Raw genomic sequence first — 18,037 nt, 5'->3', positions numbered from 1 at the left:
ACAATCATTATGTAATATGTTGATTCTAGCTTCCCATTGTGCAAGACTTCATCATGCCAACGGCACTAAGCAAGTAACCAACCTGCAGTGTGACACGGTGCAGTTTTTGGACACTTGTCTGCATTATTAATTTCTTGAGGAAACAAAATAATTTAAATCATGTCATGCTAGTTACCATTAGCAGCAAAAGAAGTATAAAAGTAGCAATACCAATTAGAAATAAGCTACAATGTTTATGTTGGGTGGGTCAGTGCTTCTCCCCGTAAGAAAATCAAAGAGGCCTTAATTTTACATTTGGATGCCTGCAGACAAACTCCTTCAATAATGACAAGACATGAAATAAAAAATAAAAAGCAACAAGATTAGAATACCACTAATTCCAGGATACTGCTTTTTGAATAAATCATTCTTTGCTCTTTCAAGAGAGGTACTATACCAGTCTTCATTTTTGCATAATAAAAGCTCTGCAACCATTAGCTGGTATCCCCTCATAAGAAGAAGTCCAAAATAGAAGAGTAGTACTGAACCTGAGAAGTAACAATGGCTACAACACTCTTAGCATGCGACCCTGCAGATGATGATTACATTGACATGGAAGTCAACTCATACTCCAACTTCTTCTGCCATTCTCAATCTTATCCACAGCCTAGAGAATTTGAGTTTCAAATGTCCTCCATTGTTCAAGAGAAAGAACCAACAACCTCCCCAGCTGATGAGCTTTTCTACAAAGGAAAGCTCCTCCCTCTTCACCTCCCTCCTCGGTTACAAATGGTTGAAAAACTCCTTGAAAACTCAACCTCTCCTTTTCACAAAGAAAATGATATCTTTGAGGAGTTCTTTAGCACTCCTCTAGCCACTACCTACACAACACCAATTGCAGGCACCCCATTTGAATCCTGCAACATCTCTCCATCAGATTCTTGCCAAGTTAGCGGAGAATTAAACCCTGAAGAGTATTACAACCTTGCCTACCCAACAGATACGAGTGGTGGATTTGTTGTTCAAAACCAGAAGAAGTCTTGGACAAAGAAACTGAAGCAGTCTTCACTAGGTTCCAAGTTGAAGGCTTCAAGGGCTTATCTCAAGTCTTGGTTTGGAAAATCTGGTTGCTCATATGAAACCTATGCAACCTCAACCAAAGTTGCAGATGAAGGATCGGTTTCAAAGGCCAGGGAAATTTTAAATATGCATGTGCAAGTGGCAAAGAAGAACCCATATGGCCAAATTCACAGGGACAGATATCAGTCCTCTAATTCTGTCATGAGAAGCTACAAAGAGAAGACAAGTGAGGATGGAAGTAACCACCACAGAAGGTCTTTCTCGGTCGGCATAAAAATTCTTCCAGGGAACAAGTCGTCATCATCATCATCATCATCATCTTCATTTATGTCTGGCTCAACTTCATTTTCATTTTCAAACAAATCATATGGATGCCAAGCTCGCCAGCTACTGAAAAGGTGCAGCAGTGCAAATTCAGAGATAGAAAATTCAATCCAGGGAGCAATTGCACACTGCAAGAAGTCTCAGCAAGTGTTGTCTTCAAAGAAGACTGAAAGCGAAGCAGGACTCTACTCGGTGTCTGCATCATCTAGAACCTCAGTTTGTGAGGATCATGAGAGGGTAGATATTTGGAGGGGCTGATGGGGAATTGAAGAGTAGTTTTGCTTATTTTGTATTCTTCACACATTGTCTTTCAATTCAAAAGTAACTTTGGTGAAAGATAGCTTCATTCACCAGCACTAATTTTAGAAACACTCATTGTTATCATGATGATGACTGCAGAGTAAGATTCTTCTGAAAATAAAATTCCAACTTTGTGCTATCATCTTCCAAGCCAAAAACTTTCCCCCAATATTTCAAGAATCACTTGGTGATCAAACAACCTAAACAGTGACAAATTTATTTTAATGTCTTTCCGAAATTTGGACCCTGTCAACTGAAAAACTGATTTGATCTTTCTCCAGCTTGTAAATCAACTGTAACAATCAATTATTGCACTATGATAGCCATCTATATGCATACATCAAGCATTTTCATATGGATCGCAATATATAAGGAACAGTGAAAAGAAGAGTAGATTAAAAGTTTATCTTCTACTAGAAATCTCATTGCTTGTAAATGCTGTCAACTAGAATGGTGACAATGCAACAAGCACTATAAATGTCTGATACTTGATACTAAGAAATTGATTCTGTTTTGTGTAATTCCTTTTATCAATCATGAGAAAGAAATGATTAATGCAGGCACAGTACAAACATAATGAATGTAAGAGTAATGTGGACATCAAAACCTAATTGTTGAAGTGGAAAGCATAATAATATGTACAACTATATTAAATTTAGAACAGGCACATTGCAAGATCTTCTGAAAAAGAAAAAGTTGGACATACAAAACAGATGAGAAAGTTAGAGGTATCTACTAATGCAATCTCAGGCTCTCACTGTCAAACAATACTACTAACTCAGTTGATGATGCCAAGAAATAAAGAACACCAATCTTTTCATGTCATTTGCCACTGAATTGTAATTGTTTATCTGTCAGCTTTGATCATCTAATTTTCCATTAATTTTATGAGGTTTCTTTAATGAATAAAAAAATGTAAGTGCCATACTCCAGTTTTTGTAATAAATAAATGTCTTTTAAAATTAAAATACATGTTTCTTAGGTCCCTTGGAAATTCTATTATCAGAAACCAAGAGGGTCACAATCATTATGATTGTTGAAGCCCACATGTCTAAGACATTTACTGGCTTCTAATTTCTCTGTGAAGAAAATTTCTTGACCATTAAAGTAAGCTTATTCTATTATAATGCAAAAAGCTTGTCAGAGCAACTGAGAAAGAAGAAAAAAAGTAGAGTTTTGAGGAAGTGAACTTCATACGTACAAGAATATGTTAAAATATTCACACTTGAAGTATAAAAGGATCCTTCAGTGCAGACAAGGTGACAAACAGCTTTTCAGGTGGTTCTATTCTGATTTCTTTAAGTTATCAGATGTTTGGCAACTTTGTAGCTATGAAATATATTTTATGTATAATGTGGATGCCTTCAAGAATCTCTATTTTTTTGAATTTTAATATATATGACAACTGCTTTCAACTTTGCTTTTCTCCTCGAATAGGGTCCTCATAATTTGCCTATTCTGAATAGATTTTTGTTGTGTCAGCTCCTCATATTCTAAGCACAAGTTATCATAAAGCTTGTATGCATAGAGTAATGTAACATCTCTTGAGAAAAGTCACCCCTTAAATAGATTTCAATGCATAATTCTCCTTTTGCTTTCATTTTTGTGTAATTTTGTATGTGTTTATTGTGTAGATAGTGGTTTTAATGCTGTTAAATGCCATTGATTAAAAAAAAAGAAGTTAACATAATTAAATTTAAAAAATCGAATCAATTTAATTTTTAAATTTAAAAATCAAAATGTATTAAAATTTCAAACATCAACAAATTTCAAAGACTAAAATCATTTTTAAGCATTACCATTAATTTATCATCCTGTTTTAAAATTAGCTGCTGCATCTTTTTCGTTTTTATTTTTCACTTCATTACCGTGTTCTTATTACTCCTAAATTGGTAGCAACTGTGTAAGTTAAATTATTTTTTTATAATAAAATTCTTTTAATGAGATTCTATGCAACATAAACTATTTAATTTATTATTATAAATATTGAAAACAACGGCCATCTTGGTATACCACTATAATATTTTCAAAGTTGGCTGCTACACGTCGCTACTAGAAATGGATAACTGCAAGTTGACACCACACCTTTTGAAGAGCAGATGGTCAATCAGTGAACAAAAGTAAAACCTTCATTGCAAACTCAATCATACCCTTATCTGCAAATTGCAAACCTTGTTTTCACCTCACAAATTCATCAAAAATAAAGAAAAATACAATCAACAGGTATACTACTATTTCATTCTGTATGAGCACTGCACATGATGCATGTATGAAGGGTCCAGTATGTAATCTAGGTAGTTGTGATGATTAGGCCTCAAGAAAATTGTAATAAAGTACTCAGTAGCGAACAGGATTGGCAGGTATATTTTGATAATACATCAATACAGAAATTGAAAGTTAAAGCAATGTTCAATTTATTTTCCTAGCAAATCACAACCTGGGATTAAGACACAGGTGTTTACTTACGCCCTGCAGTGCCTCATTTAATAGTTACAATGATGATGAGAGCTTCATTCTAATTCCTCATGATCCTAGAAAACCAGCAGCAGCAACACCAACATTAGCTGCAGCTAAGTCTGAGAGAACAATTTCCTGTACAGTGAACTCTTAAAGTGGTAGAATGGGGAAACTCTAAACACCTGCATCCATTTTGCAACAATTTGTTCTTCATGATCCCCTTTGTAGGTTGCAAGTTCAAGATCAAATAGCATAAATCCGATCAACCTCAGAGTTGGAGAATTCAGAATGATGCCATGAGTTAGATCCACTCCTCCTGGCTAGCTGCTTCTCCTTCTTCCTCATTGACCTGCTTCTCTTAGATCTCACTACATAGAAAGTCATGGTGCCAATAACTCCAGAAATTATCACCCCTCCAACTAATGTAACAAGAATAGCAGCCCACTTATTCTTCCTACCCACAACTATGTAAGAAGAAGCAATAAATGCCACTGAAGTGCAAACAGAAGCCAGCCACATGAGCTTGTTGATTACCTCCACCACCCTTTTCTCTGCTTTAGTTTCACCTCTAACCAAGGTGATTTGAACAACCACAACGGCCAAAGATGTAAAAAGTGCAATAGCATTAAAGATGAAGAAGATTTTAAAAGCAGCATAAGCTGCTACCACTGCTGAGCCATCATCCTTATCACCACCGGGCACAGTGAATATAGCAGCAAAAGCAACTGTAGCAAACAACACCGCCACCACTGTTACTGAGTTTGTGGCATTGTTGATTCCTTCCCTATGGAGCTTCCTCAACTCTTTGGAAATATTATGAACATTTTTGTTGGTTCTCTTGGTTTGTTCAAGTTGGGTGTGAACATCTTTCTTGATTTGAGTAACAGTTTTCCTCAGTTCATCCCTTGGTTGGTTAAGCTCGTTAGCTCTAAGTGCTCCATATCGAGAAAGACATTCTTTTATATCTGATGCCTCTTCACAGAGTGGAAGGCTTTCAGCGATGTCAAGAGCTGTTTTGTGGTCTCTGGTTAATGCATTAACATTGGTGTCTGGCAGATGTAATAACTCATTCACTATCTGTGCAGGGAGTTGAGAAACCATAGTATTAGATTTTCATTTGAGGAACTTAGACAGATGATTAAAAATATACAGGGAATTTGCATGGTTATATAAAGAAAATTTGAAAGACAAAAAGGCTCAAAACTTCTGGACAAATGTAAGTAACCATACCAAGTTACCACCTTCGTTTAAATGTTTGGTTGCATTTATATAATATTATGGAAAATCTAAAAGTGGTAAGCCAAAATTAGGAAAGAAAACATTATTACATTACATTTGAAATACAAAAAGTTATAATGTTTTCTTTTTGAATAAAAATTCATCACATTTAGACGGTTAAAAGCAGCATTTAGTAACCCAGGTACACAATAAGAGAAGACATATTTAGCCATTTGGTGAGAGCCCCATCAGTTCTAGCAACTTGATTTAAATGGCTTCATCTATACTGATATGGTGCTTGTAATGCTATGAAACTGTTGACATACCTCTACTCGCTTTTTCCTGGTTGCCACATGTAATGCTGTGTTACCAAATTTGTCAGGAAGCATAACAATGGCAGCATCCGCATCAAGAAGTAACTTTACTGCGTCACAACTCTGCCCTTTTACAGCCATGTGCAGTGCAGTTTGCCCTTTCTTGTCAGTCCTTCGAGCCAACTGTGGATCTTTACTGAGCAAGGCTTTCACAATCTCCACATGGCCCTGACGAGCTGCTAAATGCAAAGCATTTTTGCCATTGGATCTAGCAATCTCCAACAAGCTACAATCCTTCGACAGCAGCTCATTCACCACTTCCGTGTGTCCTCTTGTCGCTGCAGTTATAAGTGGAGTCGAATTGGATGGACCAATAGTTTTGCTCAATCCCGGGTCATAATCTAGCAAAACCTGAACAATGGCTGAAAACCAAAACACGCCATGAATAACATGGAAGAATAGAAAACCAAACACACATTACACTACATCAGCACATAAGAACATCTCATCAGATTACACACCAAAAGTCCATCATCACAATGAACTTCCCCAATGCTACCAAAACATTTTTACTTTGAATCTCACTCCTCTAGTGTAAGTAAAAATAAAGTAAATAATCTCAGTCACCAACAGCTAAATTTCTAAATTTCTAATCAATGGCTATGATCATGACTCCATCAATCCTATATTAAAGTCACTTCGCGCACAAGGGGGCGCTGCCAAAACCTCGAGGCTGCAAAACCCTCGCCTGATTGACAATCACCACCAGTGGCATACTTCAAGGCTAGTAGAAATCTGGCAGAATCCCTCCACCACCGGAACAATCCCCTGTTACCCTTTAGTACACAATGGGAATATTGTTGTGGAGAAGACTTATTATCATTCATCTGCCAAAGAACTCTCTTAAACTAAAGAAGGGTAACCGAAGAGTTTGTTCAACGACTTAGATTAACTACTTCACTTTCAAGGATGAGTCGCTCACTTTAAAGGTTTTATAATCTCTTTCCTAAACCTCAAGCAGCAGAGCATATGTTCATAAGTTCATAACATAACTCCTCGTATAACTAACTAAAACAGCACAAAGAAACACAAGTACTAGAAAGAGAGATACTACATACAGTGGTGGCCTTTACTAGCTGCAATATGCAAGGGATCAAATCCCGATCGGTTCTTTTTGGAAACAGTCTGAGCAGTGGAATGGTTGAGAAGCTCCTTCACGACATGGAGATGACCCTTTTCAGCGGCAGTGAACAAAGGGGTCTCACCGAGCTCGTTCTCTTCGTTGACGAGGCAAGCTCGAACCTCCGCAATCTCGGTGTCGAGATCGTCGTCGTCGCCGTCGCCGAGAGTTCCCATAACCTGAGATTCGACGTCGAGAAGGATCTGTCTCACGGCGCCGACGTCGCCCCTCTGTGCCGCCAGGTGCAGCTCCGTGTCGTTATGCCGCCCAGTCACTTGCTTCACGTATTTCTTCCTCCCCGTCTGGTCGATGCGCTTCCCCGAGTTCGAAAGCACCAGCGCCGGCGCCGTCGATGAGGACGGCGACGGCGACGGTGACGGCGATATCTCAGAAAGTGGGTTCTGAGAGGCTGATGCTGGGATCGGCGATGGGGGGTCCTTTTCTCCTTGCCCGTCAGCTCCCGTTCCTGATACAACAAAAGGGTGATCGAAAAATGAAAAATTTAGAAGATTGAAGAAATATAGAGAAATATAGAAAGAGAGAGAGAGGGAGAACCTGTTTGGTTTGGGTGAGAGGCCATTGAGATGGTGGAAGAAGGAACAGAGAAGAGGGTGGAAGTGAAGGGAGTAAGAGGAAGATGGTTTTGGATTATTATGATTACAAGATATTGAGAATCTTAAAGAAAAGGAAGATGGGTGGAAGGAAAGTGGAGCAACAGACTCAGAAACACGAAACTTCACAGAAACACACGCATTCAGAGGAAGACACTTTGGACTTTTCTTTTACTTGTCATTCCTATACTTTTCTGTCTTTTTCTTTTTTTCCTTCTCAGTAAAACATTTTTAACATTGCAAGTAATATATATATATATATATATATAAATAACCTTTACTTAAATTAATTCATTTATATATGTTTTTTAGATAAAAATTATATTTTTATGATCAGGTTTAAATGAAATTGGATGAAGTTTACAAATTGATTTTAAAGTAGCCTGATTTATATTGAAATGTTTTATTTTAAAATTTTAAAAAATGAGTAATTAATAAAAAAAAGTCTTACTGCATTCTTTCCTGTTCCATACAATAAACAAATCAGTAATCATTTTGATTTATTTAAAGACGGTTGGAGAGGGGTAAATTCAATGAGTGTAATCTCTTGTATAAATAAATTCATATATTTGTAATGTGAACCTAAATAGTTTCTTATAACTATTAAGACTTTTCTTTGACTCAAGCTGAAGGCTTCGATTTCACGGGCTGGCATCATCATGATTCATGACCTAACTCACAATATTTTTCTTCTTTTTGGGGAGAAATTCCTTTGACATGTGTTTGATTCTGGATTTCTAGATTTGAATTTGACGATAATTCAAATAGTAAGAAAAAAAAAAGGTGCTTCATACCCTTACACTCAAATATATGTCAAGTATATGGTGTTATATGTGAAAAATAGTTATTTTATTTTCGGCAATCAATGAAAATATATCATATTCAAGGGAGTAAGTATAAATTTACTATATGATTAGTATATTCAGATAGGCATCTTATCATACTTACCCGCACATAAATATAAATGTTTAATTAAATTTTAAGTATATGATAAATTTATATATTTTTATATGAATCACTTAAAATAATTGTTGATTAAGTGACCTGAATATTATTATTTTCCTTCTTAGTTGTCTTCATATAATGATGCACTTTTATAGTTAATATAATAAATAACTTCTATTCTTAGATAAGGATAAACGAAAAAAAAAGTGGGATTGGTACTTTTTTAGTTAATATGATAAAATGAGACTAATTTAAGTGAAGAGAAACCTTAACTTTCTAAGCAAATTGAGAGATTGAGTTAACATTAAGTAGATGATCCTATATATTTAACCTACAGTTGACGGGAAAGGAAGAAATGAACCTAAGATTTATAGAAGACTAAAATAAATTAGGCAGTGGGAAGATCATGATGAAAATAATTAATAAAGCAATTCGTTAGAAAACAAGATAGTAGACTTTCACACCCATTTGCGATTTCTACGGTCAGAATTTCAGTTGTTAGAAATAAGAGATACCTAAAGTACAAGAGTACAAGCATATCAGGATATATCAAATCGAACAACAACACTAGTGATGTTATCAGAGCTTCCCCGTGCATAAGCTTCTTTTATCAGTTCTCTGGATGCCACTTCTGCATCTGTGATATTCTGTACTAACGACACGGCCTCCTGAAAAGGCAATGTACAATCAATCACAAAATCAAATTGAAAAATAAAAAATCTATCTTGTTTAGGTCAACTTTAACGAGTAAGATAGTCTCACCTTGTTTGATATGACATTCCAAAGGCCATCACTAGCAATTATAATAAAATCTACACCGTCAATTTCTTCCTCCTAAGCCATAAAATAACCAAAAAAGGAGAACTTAGCCGGCATAAAAAATATAATGACACAGAATACCAAATGGATGATCAAGTTTATGCGCTTATGATTCAGGCTACCTGAATTTCAGGGTCAGCAACCACATAAGGCTTAAGAAGTTTGTCGCCAAATGCACGGGACACAGCAAGAACACCACCGACCCTCCATGTTCCTGGATCAACCAGCAACAGTACAAGCCATTTATTTATTATCAATTTATTGTGAAGTATGGCCCCCCACTGCCCTGCCCAAAAGAAAAGACAGTACAACCCTACAGGAAGAAACTTACCAGCCCAGATTATAAATCCCCCAGCCTTTTCAATCCTTTGACGTTCATCAGATCTATCGGGCTTGTGATCAATAGACAAAGGAATAGCTACATTAAAACAAAAACTCATCAAAAGAAGGCAAAAAATAAAACGGACCAGGAATTTATATATTGCTTCTTGAGCCTATTTTGCCTATCCAACTAGCATAAACAATTTGCAAGGAAATTTTACTGAAAAGGATAACACTGGAAACTTAGGAAAACTGAAGTGACCCAAAACCAATGTTTGACAATGCACTTCATTGAAAGGAAACATGCTGCATATTCCCTCCACTCATCACCATATTAAAAATATGTGGATTATGCCCAATGTAAATCAAATTCTCACTAAAACATAAATGACATGGCATCAACCTGAACCAGCTCTACTTGCAACTACTCTGGAATCACCAACATTTGCAACAACAATTCGGTCCCCCAACAACATAGCTGTTGATGCAGTTGACCCAGCATCTCTTTGATGGCCCTTTTCCTCATTGAGGTAGTCGATATCTGTCTGTTTAAATGCTTCAACTGCAATGAAACAAATAATTGGACAGAAAACATGTTAATATTTACACTGTCAAGGCGCAAACCAAACAACTGTAATGTGATATGAAAATTTTAACATATGTATAAATTAACAACAATGAAGTTCATACCTATAGCAGTCTTTGTGTCTTTGATAAAGTCAGGATGGCTACTCAAATTCTTAAATAGATTGTTTTTCAAATATTCTGCAGTCCGGGAACCTCCATGACCTAAAAGAATAAGAAACAAATAATATAAATAACATTTATATTATTTTTAACATATCTAATCAAATAATATAAATAACATTTTTATCAATATCAGAAATTAATATTGAATAAGGACCAGAGAAAAATAAAGCATTCCCTTAATTATACTAATGTACTAGATTGTAACCCTAACAAAATAAGAAAACAAATCATTAGAGGAAATATAAAAAGTAAAAACTATACAAACCAATATTTAAACGTGACTAAACTTTATTACAAATAAATCCGTTTTAAAATATAATATAGACTCCACCAACCATGGTTGGAATAATAATTTTCTAATTTGGGCTGTGGCTTACTCAATCGCAAACTCAAGAAGTGTCCACTGCCAAGTCTTTATTAGCTCTACTTTGACCCTATCGACCCTATCTATAGTTGATGTTGGGTTTCAACACTCATCATCCCAGTACAGAATATCTACAGGGGCAGTGCACCCAGGACGAAAGACTAGAAGGGTCAGAGTGTGTCTGAGACTGCTGAAGAAAGCAAACGGAGAACTAAAGCAGAGAAACCAATGTTGTAGGCAAACCAAAGTCAAACCAGAGCAAACCAAACAGACAAAAAGAACTCTAACACAGGTTTCTGCAAGAACAATCTAGAAGCTACGTGCAGCCACCAAACATGAGGAGTGCAGCAGACACTGGGACAGAAGTCAAACAATAAGAGGATCCTTCAAAGGAGAGAAGAGGCCAAAACAGAACGGGGGACTGGCTGAGAAGTTACAGTGAGAAAGACTATGTTGGTTCAGCCTTCAGAGGGTACGAATCAACCACAGGTAAGAAAAAGGGCTGGACAGCGAGAAAATGAGCTACATAGAGGGGTAAAAATCAGAAAACATGGATGGATCAAGAAAGCAAAGGTGGCAGATCCAAGAAGCAAAGGATAGTATGAATCTAGTAGAGATGGAAAATGGAAACAGTGTTGAACGCACAGGAATGATGTTTGTCAAATTGCCACAAAGGCTGAGACACTCACCACGGAGGCACATGCTAGCGAGATTGATCCTATGATAAAAAGCATGTCACCAACATCCAACAGCAGAGACAATAAACAGACATAAGTTATAAAAACGAAACAGGATCACAATTTTTTATTCTAAATGCCATACCAAGCAATCAAAATCTTACAATTGCTTCGTAAATTGACTATGTTGCACACCAAATCGGAAAAAAACAGGGAAGGGGGTAAAGATAAAAAAACCAATTTTAGGGAATATAAAACAGGCTTACCATCAAAAACACCAAAAAATGCAACCATCTGACCATCGACCTCTGATATGGTGGTCTCAAAGAAATCCTCCATTAATGACCTTTTACCCTTGAAACTGGAATATCCATAGCTGAACCTTCCACTTCGACTTCCAGAGAGAAAGCTAGACAAAAATAATCTTTTTTTGAATATTTGAGAGTTGGGAGACAATTATTAGAAAACATAAGAGGGTACCTGAACCAAAATTCAAATATATTTCATAGAACCCTACAATTTAATTTGAATGAATTTTGGTAAAAAAATTGTTGATGGCGATCAAATAGCATTTAGTTAAAAATTTCCCAAAACTACTTAATATATGGTTCATCTTTTTCTTACCCCTAGCATTTACTAAATTCAATATTTTCCTCCCTCATCCCTATGTCACGTTCGCTAGTTTGAATTCCAAACTACATAATTCATTATATAATCAAAGAAAGTACGAATATTTTTCCTTTCCTATCCTTTAATCTACATCTTGAAAGTCATATAGCAGAAGTGTTTGTGATAGAAACCAACTAATATAGAAATTGTATTAAATTATTGTCACAAGATCATCTGGTCTATAGTTTACCCAATTACACAGAACACAACAGAACAAAAACTGGTTTGCATCAGTCTTAAGACCGGTTCGATTATGTTAGCACTGACTGACCGAGTTAATAACACATTTGATCTAATAAATAAGCCAAATCAGTATGGAATAAATTCAATATTTGACTGGTTCAACAAGTCATGGAATAGTTAAAAGCAAGTCATGGAATAGTTAAAAGCAACTATCGGATTTTGGTGTTGAGTGGGGGAGGGGGGATGCAACAAAATGAAAGGAAAAAGAATTCCATAATTCCCTAAATCCTTCATCTAATGTGGTAAGAAACGGATGCTTCCAGGTAGGACAAAGCAAATAAACTGATTCAAACTTGAAAGGCATTTCAAATTTTTGATGAGCATACAAGAACCACTACTTCGCAACCCCAACACCACCCAACTTTATAACTTCACGTCTTACTATAACTGTAAAATATAAATATTAAAAGAAAAATTGCTTAAAATCAGTAGTAGATGCAGGGTTTGGTCTGAGTGGTCAGTTGATGAAAAATGTATAAAACAATATCTTGTAATTCATAAAAAGTACAAAAAGGCACCACGAGAAATTACTAAACAAACATGAACATAAAAGAAGGGTACACAAAGCCATAACGCCCATTTCTAATTAACAGTAACATAGATTAATATAGACACTACAATTTCCCTCCTCGCTGCTTTCAGAAGCTTAAATATAAAGAAAGAGCAAACCCAAGTATTCTTATCATCAATTTGCGATGCCATATCATATCCTATCATACAAACACGTGACCATCAACCCACGGCATTAAAATGCAATAAATTACGGTCCCAATTTACAAGCATGCTAACATCGTATTTTTTCGGTCCTGCTAAGAATTTATTTTCCCATTTTATCTAATCGCGTTGATAATTGAATTTCCGAGCACAACTTCTACTCATAGCGTCGATCACAAATTTTCCGATTAAAAACCTCAATTCCAACCCCAAAGTACTAGAAAATTGAAACAAAAAAGAGGAAAGGCCTCAGAAAAACTGGAAGGCCCACAGTAAATGGAAATAAGCACCTGATGCCGCCACCGCTGAAGAGAGAATCGTGATCCTTGGAGGACATCACAATGTTTGGCGTCGCCGGCGGTGCAGGCTGACCTTCAGCGGAAGACGAAGCGGTTACCGCGACCGCGGAGGTGGCCGCGGCCGCAGTGAGTGGTTCTACAGGGTCGGAGTTTGAGATCATTTTACCATCTCCTCGTTCGCATTTCTCCCTCTTTTTTTCCCTCTATACCTCTCTCTTGCACTATCTACTTTACGCGTAGTTTATTTCTCTATTTTCAGATTTTTGGTCCACTCATTTTCAACGAAGCCGAAAAAAAAAGGCCCAAATAAGTCCAAGAGATCAAAAGGCCCAATACATGTCTGGCCTACAATCAATTACATGTGCTGGTTCTCTCTAGCAACCAAGCATCACCATACTGAGCTTCAGTGAATGAACGCCATTTTCATGCAAATTACTACATTATCATCTTCTTTCAAACGAACAATATAAATTACTGGCTTTGACATGCTCCTTTCCATTTTCTACTTCACAAAAATGATTTTATTTTATTGTAATAGTAGCTTCTTAATTGATTAATACAGCAATTTCTTTTTTTCTTATTAGACTAATTATAGGATATAACAACGAAAAATTCTCAAAAAAATGTAATTTTTTTTCTCTGATAAAACATAGTTTTAGGTTGTTGTACTTTATCCAACATATTCGGTTGGCCTGGTTTGGTTGAATGGAAGGAAGTGTCGAAGAAAGACAAAACCTCGTGTAATGTTTGACCAATGATAAGAATTGTCTCGTCATGTAAGGATATATGCATGCACAAACATTGCCATACGTCAATGCTTTGCTTCACTGTTTTTGAATATAATTAACTGATATAGTGTTGGTTTGAACTACATCAACAAAACAGAAAATAATAAAAGAAACATGATATTTAATAAGCACATGTTTATTTGTGTATTTCTGTATATATAATATTCGCATATCGCATGTAGTAGTTAGAAGTAGTAAAAATAGCATTAAAAATGGTAAGGGTGGTGATAAGATCATACCCCCACAGAATAAATTTTACAGGCAAACAGAGCAATAGATGAAGAGACATGTGAAGTTCTGAACAGATTCAGTGGGAGATACACAAGTTGGGAAAAAACATTTTCCATGATATGTGCATAAATGAAGAGTTAAGAGAGAGAGAAGGTGCAGAGCAATGAATGTGGTAGTTTAGTTTGGTTTGTTTCTCTTTTAAACCTCAGCCCCAAAAATGAATTGGTTTGACTGTTATTTTCTTTCTAGCTGCAGTGACGGAAGCAGTTAAGGCTTATGCCATCTTCTGGCAGTGTAGTAAAGAGGGCACTCAGATTCACTGTGCTTGTGCTCCCATTAGTTGCATTTGCATGGAACACTGTCCGTGTTTCATGCTTCAAAAACTCCATTTTCAGTAATGTATATTTGATTATTTACTTTCATTTATACCACCATAGGCTCAGTACGGTTTATATAGCATAGAAAACCAACTCAACAGTACATGCTTCTCACACCAAGCAGAAGAACAACACATAAAATAAAACTCAGCATACAAAATGTAAATTCTTCACAAAGTGTTCTTCCTCTAACGAGAATCAATACTTTAAAAGCTGCAACAATACCTCTCGCTCTAACGAGAGGCAGTAAGTGTTCTCCCCAATCCCCGAACTCACAATGGTGTTTAGGAGAAACCTCAACCCCTCCAACCTCAGCTTTCTGTTTTAGGGCAATCTTTGTTGCGGACTCGGTGTTGAGTTTGGTGTCTTCTTGAGGCATAAAGCACTCGTAGGCCAACATGTAACATGATTGACCTGTACGTTGAAGAATCAACTTGAAAAGGGAAAAGAAAGAGTATAATATTAAGAAGGGAAGGAGGCATAAGAACAAAACATCCATTTCTAGCTATATCAAAGAAGCTAGGGATATGATGAGTGCAAATGCATTAGCATATACATGGGGGGACGTACTCGTCTGAGTCCGGTCACCAGACTCGAACCATGGGCTCTGATAACTCCAGAGATGGTAAGACATTGTCCGCTTTGGGCCAAGACCTCACGGGTTTGTTTTTGGTACCACTCCAAAATCTAGGGATACGATGAGTGCAAATGCATTAGCATATATATATATATATATATTGTTGGGGGAGGTTCGACACACACCTGGCTCGCCTAATCATGGGGGGACGTACTCGTCTGAACCCGGTCACCAGACCCGAACCATGGACTCTGATAACTCCAGAGATGGTAAGACATTGTCCGCTTTGGGCTAAGACCTCACGGGTTTGCTTTTGGTACCACTCCAAAATGCCTTTTACCATTGGAGATATCTATGTATATATAAACCCTTAACCAGTCATTCTTTCACTCAATGTGGAACTTTGTTTGCACTCCAACACACACACACACATATATATATATATATATATATATATATATATATATATATATATATATATATATATATATATATATATAATGTTAAAGTGCTAAGATGACCCTCACTTTTCAAGTCCCACTTGTAACTGCAAGGTTTGTAACTTTCAACCCTGTACAATTCCGCTTTTTTAGTTAGTAACCACCGAGTTTAGTTAAGATTTTCTTTTTTTTTAATTTCCTTTAATTTATTTTTTTATTTTTTATTTAATAATAATAAATTACAAAATAAAATTTAATATTTTAAATTAAAATAAACATTTTTTTATTTAATAAATATTTAATTAAAATTTATACGAACAAGAATTTTGCTTATGCTATATAAAAATTCTACACCGCGTGACTTTTTAAGTCGTAATAAATATGTTAAAAATGCATTTAAAATATAATGTGATTTAAAAGATTATATTATATAAGCAAAGTGAACCTTTTATTATTAATAAGATACTTCCGAGTGTTGATGGCACGGCAATGATCATATAAATTTACATCTAAGAGAGCAATTCAAACTTCCAATTGCCTCTGAAATTTGGAAGCGTATTTTACACTTACTTGCTTTTCACACTAACGGATAGGTTGAGGGGATACAGTGTCACAACAAGCATTAACTANGTACTCTTCAATTCCCAACTTCATATTTTCCAAATATATTATTGTTGGATTATGTTTGAATTTTGTAAAAGACTAATTTTGTGTTGTTTTTAAATTTGACTATAAAGAAAAGTTATATGAATACTTACAACTTGATGTTAATAATATAACAGTATATATTAGTACTTTAAGCTAAAGAAATGAATTAAAATACTAATAAAATTATTTTTCTTTCATTTGGTATGCTCCTAAAGGCTCCACACTGACCTCAGTAACAGTAGTGGGCTTGTGCTGAAAAACCCTCAGGCTGTTCAGCTATGGACATCGCAGCCCATATCAGCTACAATTTCCCATGGAGTTATTATTGTAAAATATTATTATTTTATTGCTGTGCAACGTCATAAATTTAAATATTATATTATATTGTTTTCGACCTTTGGTTTTAAAACGTTGGATGCCAACGTTCGAATTTTGCAACGGTCCTTTTTTCATGGTTATAAATATAACATCCATTTCATTTGCTCCCCATTCTGGTCAAGGTGATCTTGATGGAGAGAGTGGGAGGTCTTCAGAAAGGTCTGGCTATGGTGGGCCTCGCGGTCCTTATCGTGGTGGGCGTGGGGGACGCGGAGGTTTTGGTGATGGGGAAGCTGGGGAAGATGGGCAACCACGACGAGTCTATGAACGTCACAGTGGGAGTGGAAGGCTTTGCAAGCACTTAAAACTGAGGAGAGAAAGGTGGATACCAAAGTTTTTGAATCCATGCAGCAGCTTTCAAACAAGAAAGACAATGATAACATCTTTATTAAGCTGGTGAGGTTTATGACTTTATGATTCCATAGTTTTTGTTTGTAATTTTCTTATTTAATTTTGTATAGCTGATGATATCCTTGACACTTGGAATTTTTCTTCTTTGAAGGAAGAGAAAGCCAAGAAGGTGTAACTTTGTTGCTCTTGTCTTATTTTGACTGGTGTGTGTTTTAAATTGTTACGACTTGTACTTGTCTCCTTATTGATTTGATTTTACTGCTTGTGCTATTTTTCCATTGGATTGTATGGATTATGGTTGGAAACTCTTCTATTTTTTTTTTGTTGTTTTTGCTTCCATTTCATCCTTGTGATGATGATCTGTAAGATCGGCAGCTTACATGTGGTATATTTCTTCATTACTTTTGAATGTTGTGCACATGACCCTGTTTTTTTTGTCTTTTACATACATTTTGTTGACTTTATCCCATTCTGTTTATTGGATTTGATGCTACTAGTCTGTCAGCATCAACGAGTTTCTGAAGCCACCAGAGGGTGAAAGCTTCTATAGCGCAGGTGGACGGGGACGAGGGCGCGGTCGAGGACGTGGTGCAAGAGGTGGTTATGGTGGCTATCCAAACGCTAACGTTCCAGCTCCATCAATTGAAGATCCTGGGCAATTCCCTACTTTGGGTGAGCATTTCAGTACTAGATTGTTTCTTTGTTTCTTCTCTCTCGTGGTGGAACATTGTGTGGGAGGGGTGCTTATCTAACCTTCATTTCGTTGAACAAGGTGCACTCAATCTGTTCTCGTATTCGGATGTTTTATTCTCTTTTGGATTTTCTTTCTATTATACTTTCTTTTGTTGTGGTGTGAAATTGATTTGAAGGAATGTGCTCAGATCGACAAAGATATTTTTAGACTAGGTCTGATTTTGTTCAAAATTCCTCCTGTAATAGCATAAAATTGACAAAGATTATTACCCCAGCACAGGCTGAGTACA

At 36.2% G+C, this 18,037-nt stretch overlaps 4 protein-coding genes across 6 annotated transcripts; 2 read left to right on the top strand and 2 right to left on the bottom strand.

The window, feature by feature from the left end:
* Positions 1-458: 458 nt before the first annotated feature.
* On the top strand, positions 459-1,822 carry LOC106771682 (probable membrane-associated kinase regulator 4). The gene has a single exon (XM_014657686.2). The coding sequence runs from the start codon at positions 541-543 to the stop codon at positions 1,639-1,641; it is 1,101 nt and encodes a 366-aa protein (XP_014513172.1). The 5' UTR covers positions 459-540; the 3' UTR covers positions 1,642-1,822.
* Positions 1,823-3,794: 1,972 nt separating this feature from the next.
* Positions 3,795-7,623, bottom strand: LOC106771935 (ankyrin repeat-containing protein ITN1). Its single transcript, XM_014657998.2, has 4 exons — positions 7,408-7,623; positions 6,791-7,318; positions 5,685-6,094; positions 3,795-5,217 (listed from the first exon to the last, which is right to left on the bottom strand). The coding sequence occupies exons 1-4, from the start codon at positions 7,430-7,432 to the stop codon at positions 4,384-4,386; spliced, it is 1,797 nt and encodes a 598-aa protein (XP_014513484.1). The 5' UTR covers positions 7,433-7,623; the 3' UTR covers positions 3,795-4,383.
* Positions 7,624-8,796: 1,173 nt separating this feature from the next.
* LOC106771936 (probable protein phosphatase 2C 11) lies at positions 8,797-13,496 on the bottom strand. Of its 2 annotated transcripts, none has more exons than XM_014657999.2 (8): positions 13,256-13,496; positions 11,606-11,763; positions 10,239-10,337; positions 9,952-10,110; positions 9,559-9,645; positions 9,350-9,441; positions 9,171-9,242; positions 8,797-9,076 (listed from the first exon to the last, which is right to left on the bottom strand). In XM_014657999.2, the coding sequence occupies exons 1-8, from the start codon at positions 13,423-13,425 to the stop codon at positions 8,948-8,950; spliced, it is 966 nt and encodes a 321-aa protein (XP_014513485.1). In that variant the 5' UTR covers positions 13,426-13,496; the 3' UTR covers positions 8,797-8,947. The 2 variants fall into 2 exon arrangements, with proteins under 2 accessions (XP_014513485.1, XP_014513486.1); XM_014658000.2 differs by having other exon boundaries at positions 11,606-11,748.
* A 3,328-nt stretch (positions 13,497-16,824) lies between these two features.
* On the top strand, positions 16,825-18,037 carry LOC106772492 (RGG repeats nuclear RNA binding protein A-like). Of its 2 annotated transcripts, none has more exons than XM_014658918.2 (2): positions 16,825-17,099; positions 17,552-18,037. In XM_014658918.2, the coding sequence occupies exons 1-2, from the start codon at positions 17,049-17,051 to the stop codon at positions 17,804-17,806; spliced, it is 306 nt and encodes a 101-aa protein (XP_014514404.1). In that variant the 5' UTR covers positions 16,825-17,048; the 3' UTR covers positions 17,807-18,037. The 2 variants fall into 2 exon arrangements, 1 of the variants encoding a protein (XP_014514404.1); XR_002669517.1 differs by lacking the exon at positions 16,825-17,099 and adding an exon at positions 17,113-17,223 and having other exon boundaries at positions 17,552-17,694.

Source organism: Vigna radiata, chromosome 8 (assembly GCF_000741045.1).
Source record: "Vigna radiata var. radiata cultivar VC1973A chromosome 8, Vradiata_ver6, whole genome shotgun sequence".
Classification (NCBI taxonomy): Eukaryota; Viridiplantae; Streptophyta; class Magnoliopsida; order Fabales; family Fabaceae; genus Vigna; species Vigna radiata.
Note: the sequence above shows the minus strand (reverse complement) of the source record. Positions and strands in the feature narration are given on the sequence as shown.

What these genes read in the sequence shown, in the direction of transcription:
- LOC106771682 (XM_014657686.2), top strand. Translation starts at nt 541, where the DNA reads ATGGCTACAACACTCTTAGCATGCGACCCTGCAGATGATGATTACATT.
- LOC106771935 (XM_014657998.2), bottom strand. Translation starts at nt 7,432, where the DNA reads ATGGCCTCTCACCCAAACCAAACAG. An exon ending in CTCTCACCCAAACCAAACAG is followed by an intron (nt 7,319 to 7,407) that starts GTTCTCCCTCTC and finishes TTGTTGTATCAG; the next exon opens with GAACGGGAGCTGACGGGCAA. An exon ending in CCAGGAAAAAGCGAGTAGAG is followed by an intron (nt 5,218 to 5,684) that starts GTATGTCAACAG and finishes CTCCCTGCACAG; the next exon opens with ATAGTGAATGAGTTATTACA.
- LOC106771936 (XM_014657999.2), bottom strand. Translation starts at nt 13,425, where the DNA reads ATGATCTCAAACTCCGACCCTGTAGAACCACTCACTGCGGCCGCGGCC. An exon ending in TTCAGCGGTGGCGGCATCAG is followed by an intron (nt 11,764 to 13,255) that starts GTGCTTATTTCC and finishes ATTCAAAAAAAG; the next exon opens with ATTATTTTTGTCTAGCTTTC. An exon ending in TGCAAGTAGAGCTGGTTCAG is followed by an intron (nt 9,646 to 9,951) that starts GTTGATGCCATG and finishes GTTTTAATGTAG; the next exon opens with CTATTCCTTTGTCTATTGAT.
- LOC106772492 (XM_014658918.2), top strand. Translation starts at nt 17,049, where the DNA reads ATGCAGCAGCTTTCAAACAAGAAAGACAATGATAACATCTTTATTAAG. An exon ending in ATAACATCTTTATTAAGCTG is followed by an intron (nt 17,100 to 17,551) that starts GTGAGGTTTATG and finishes TGATGCTACTAG; the next exon opens with TCTGTCAGCATCAACGAGTT.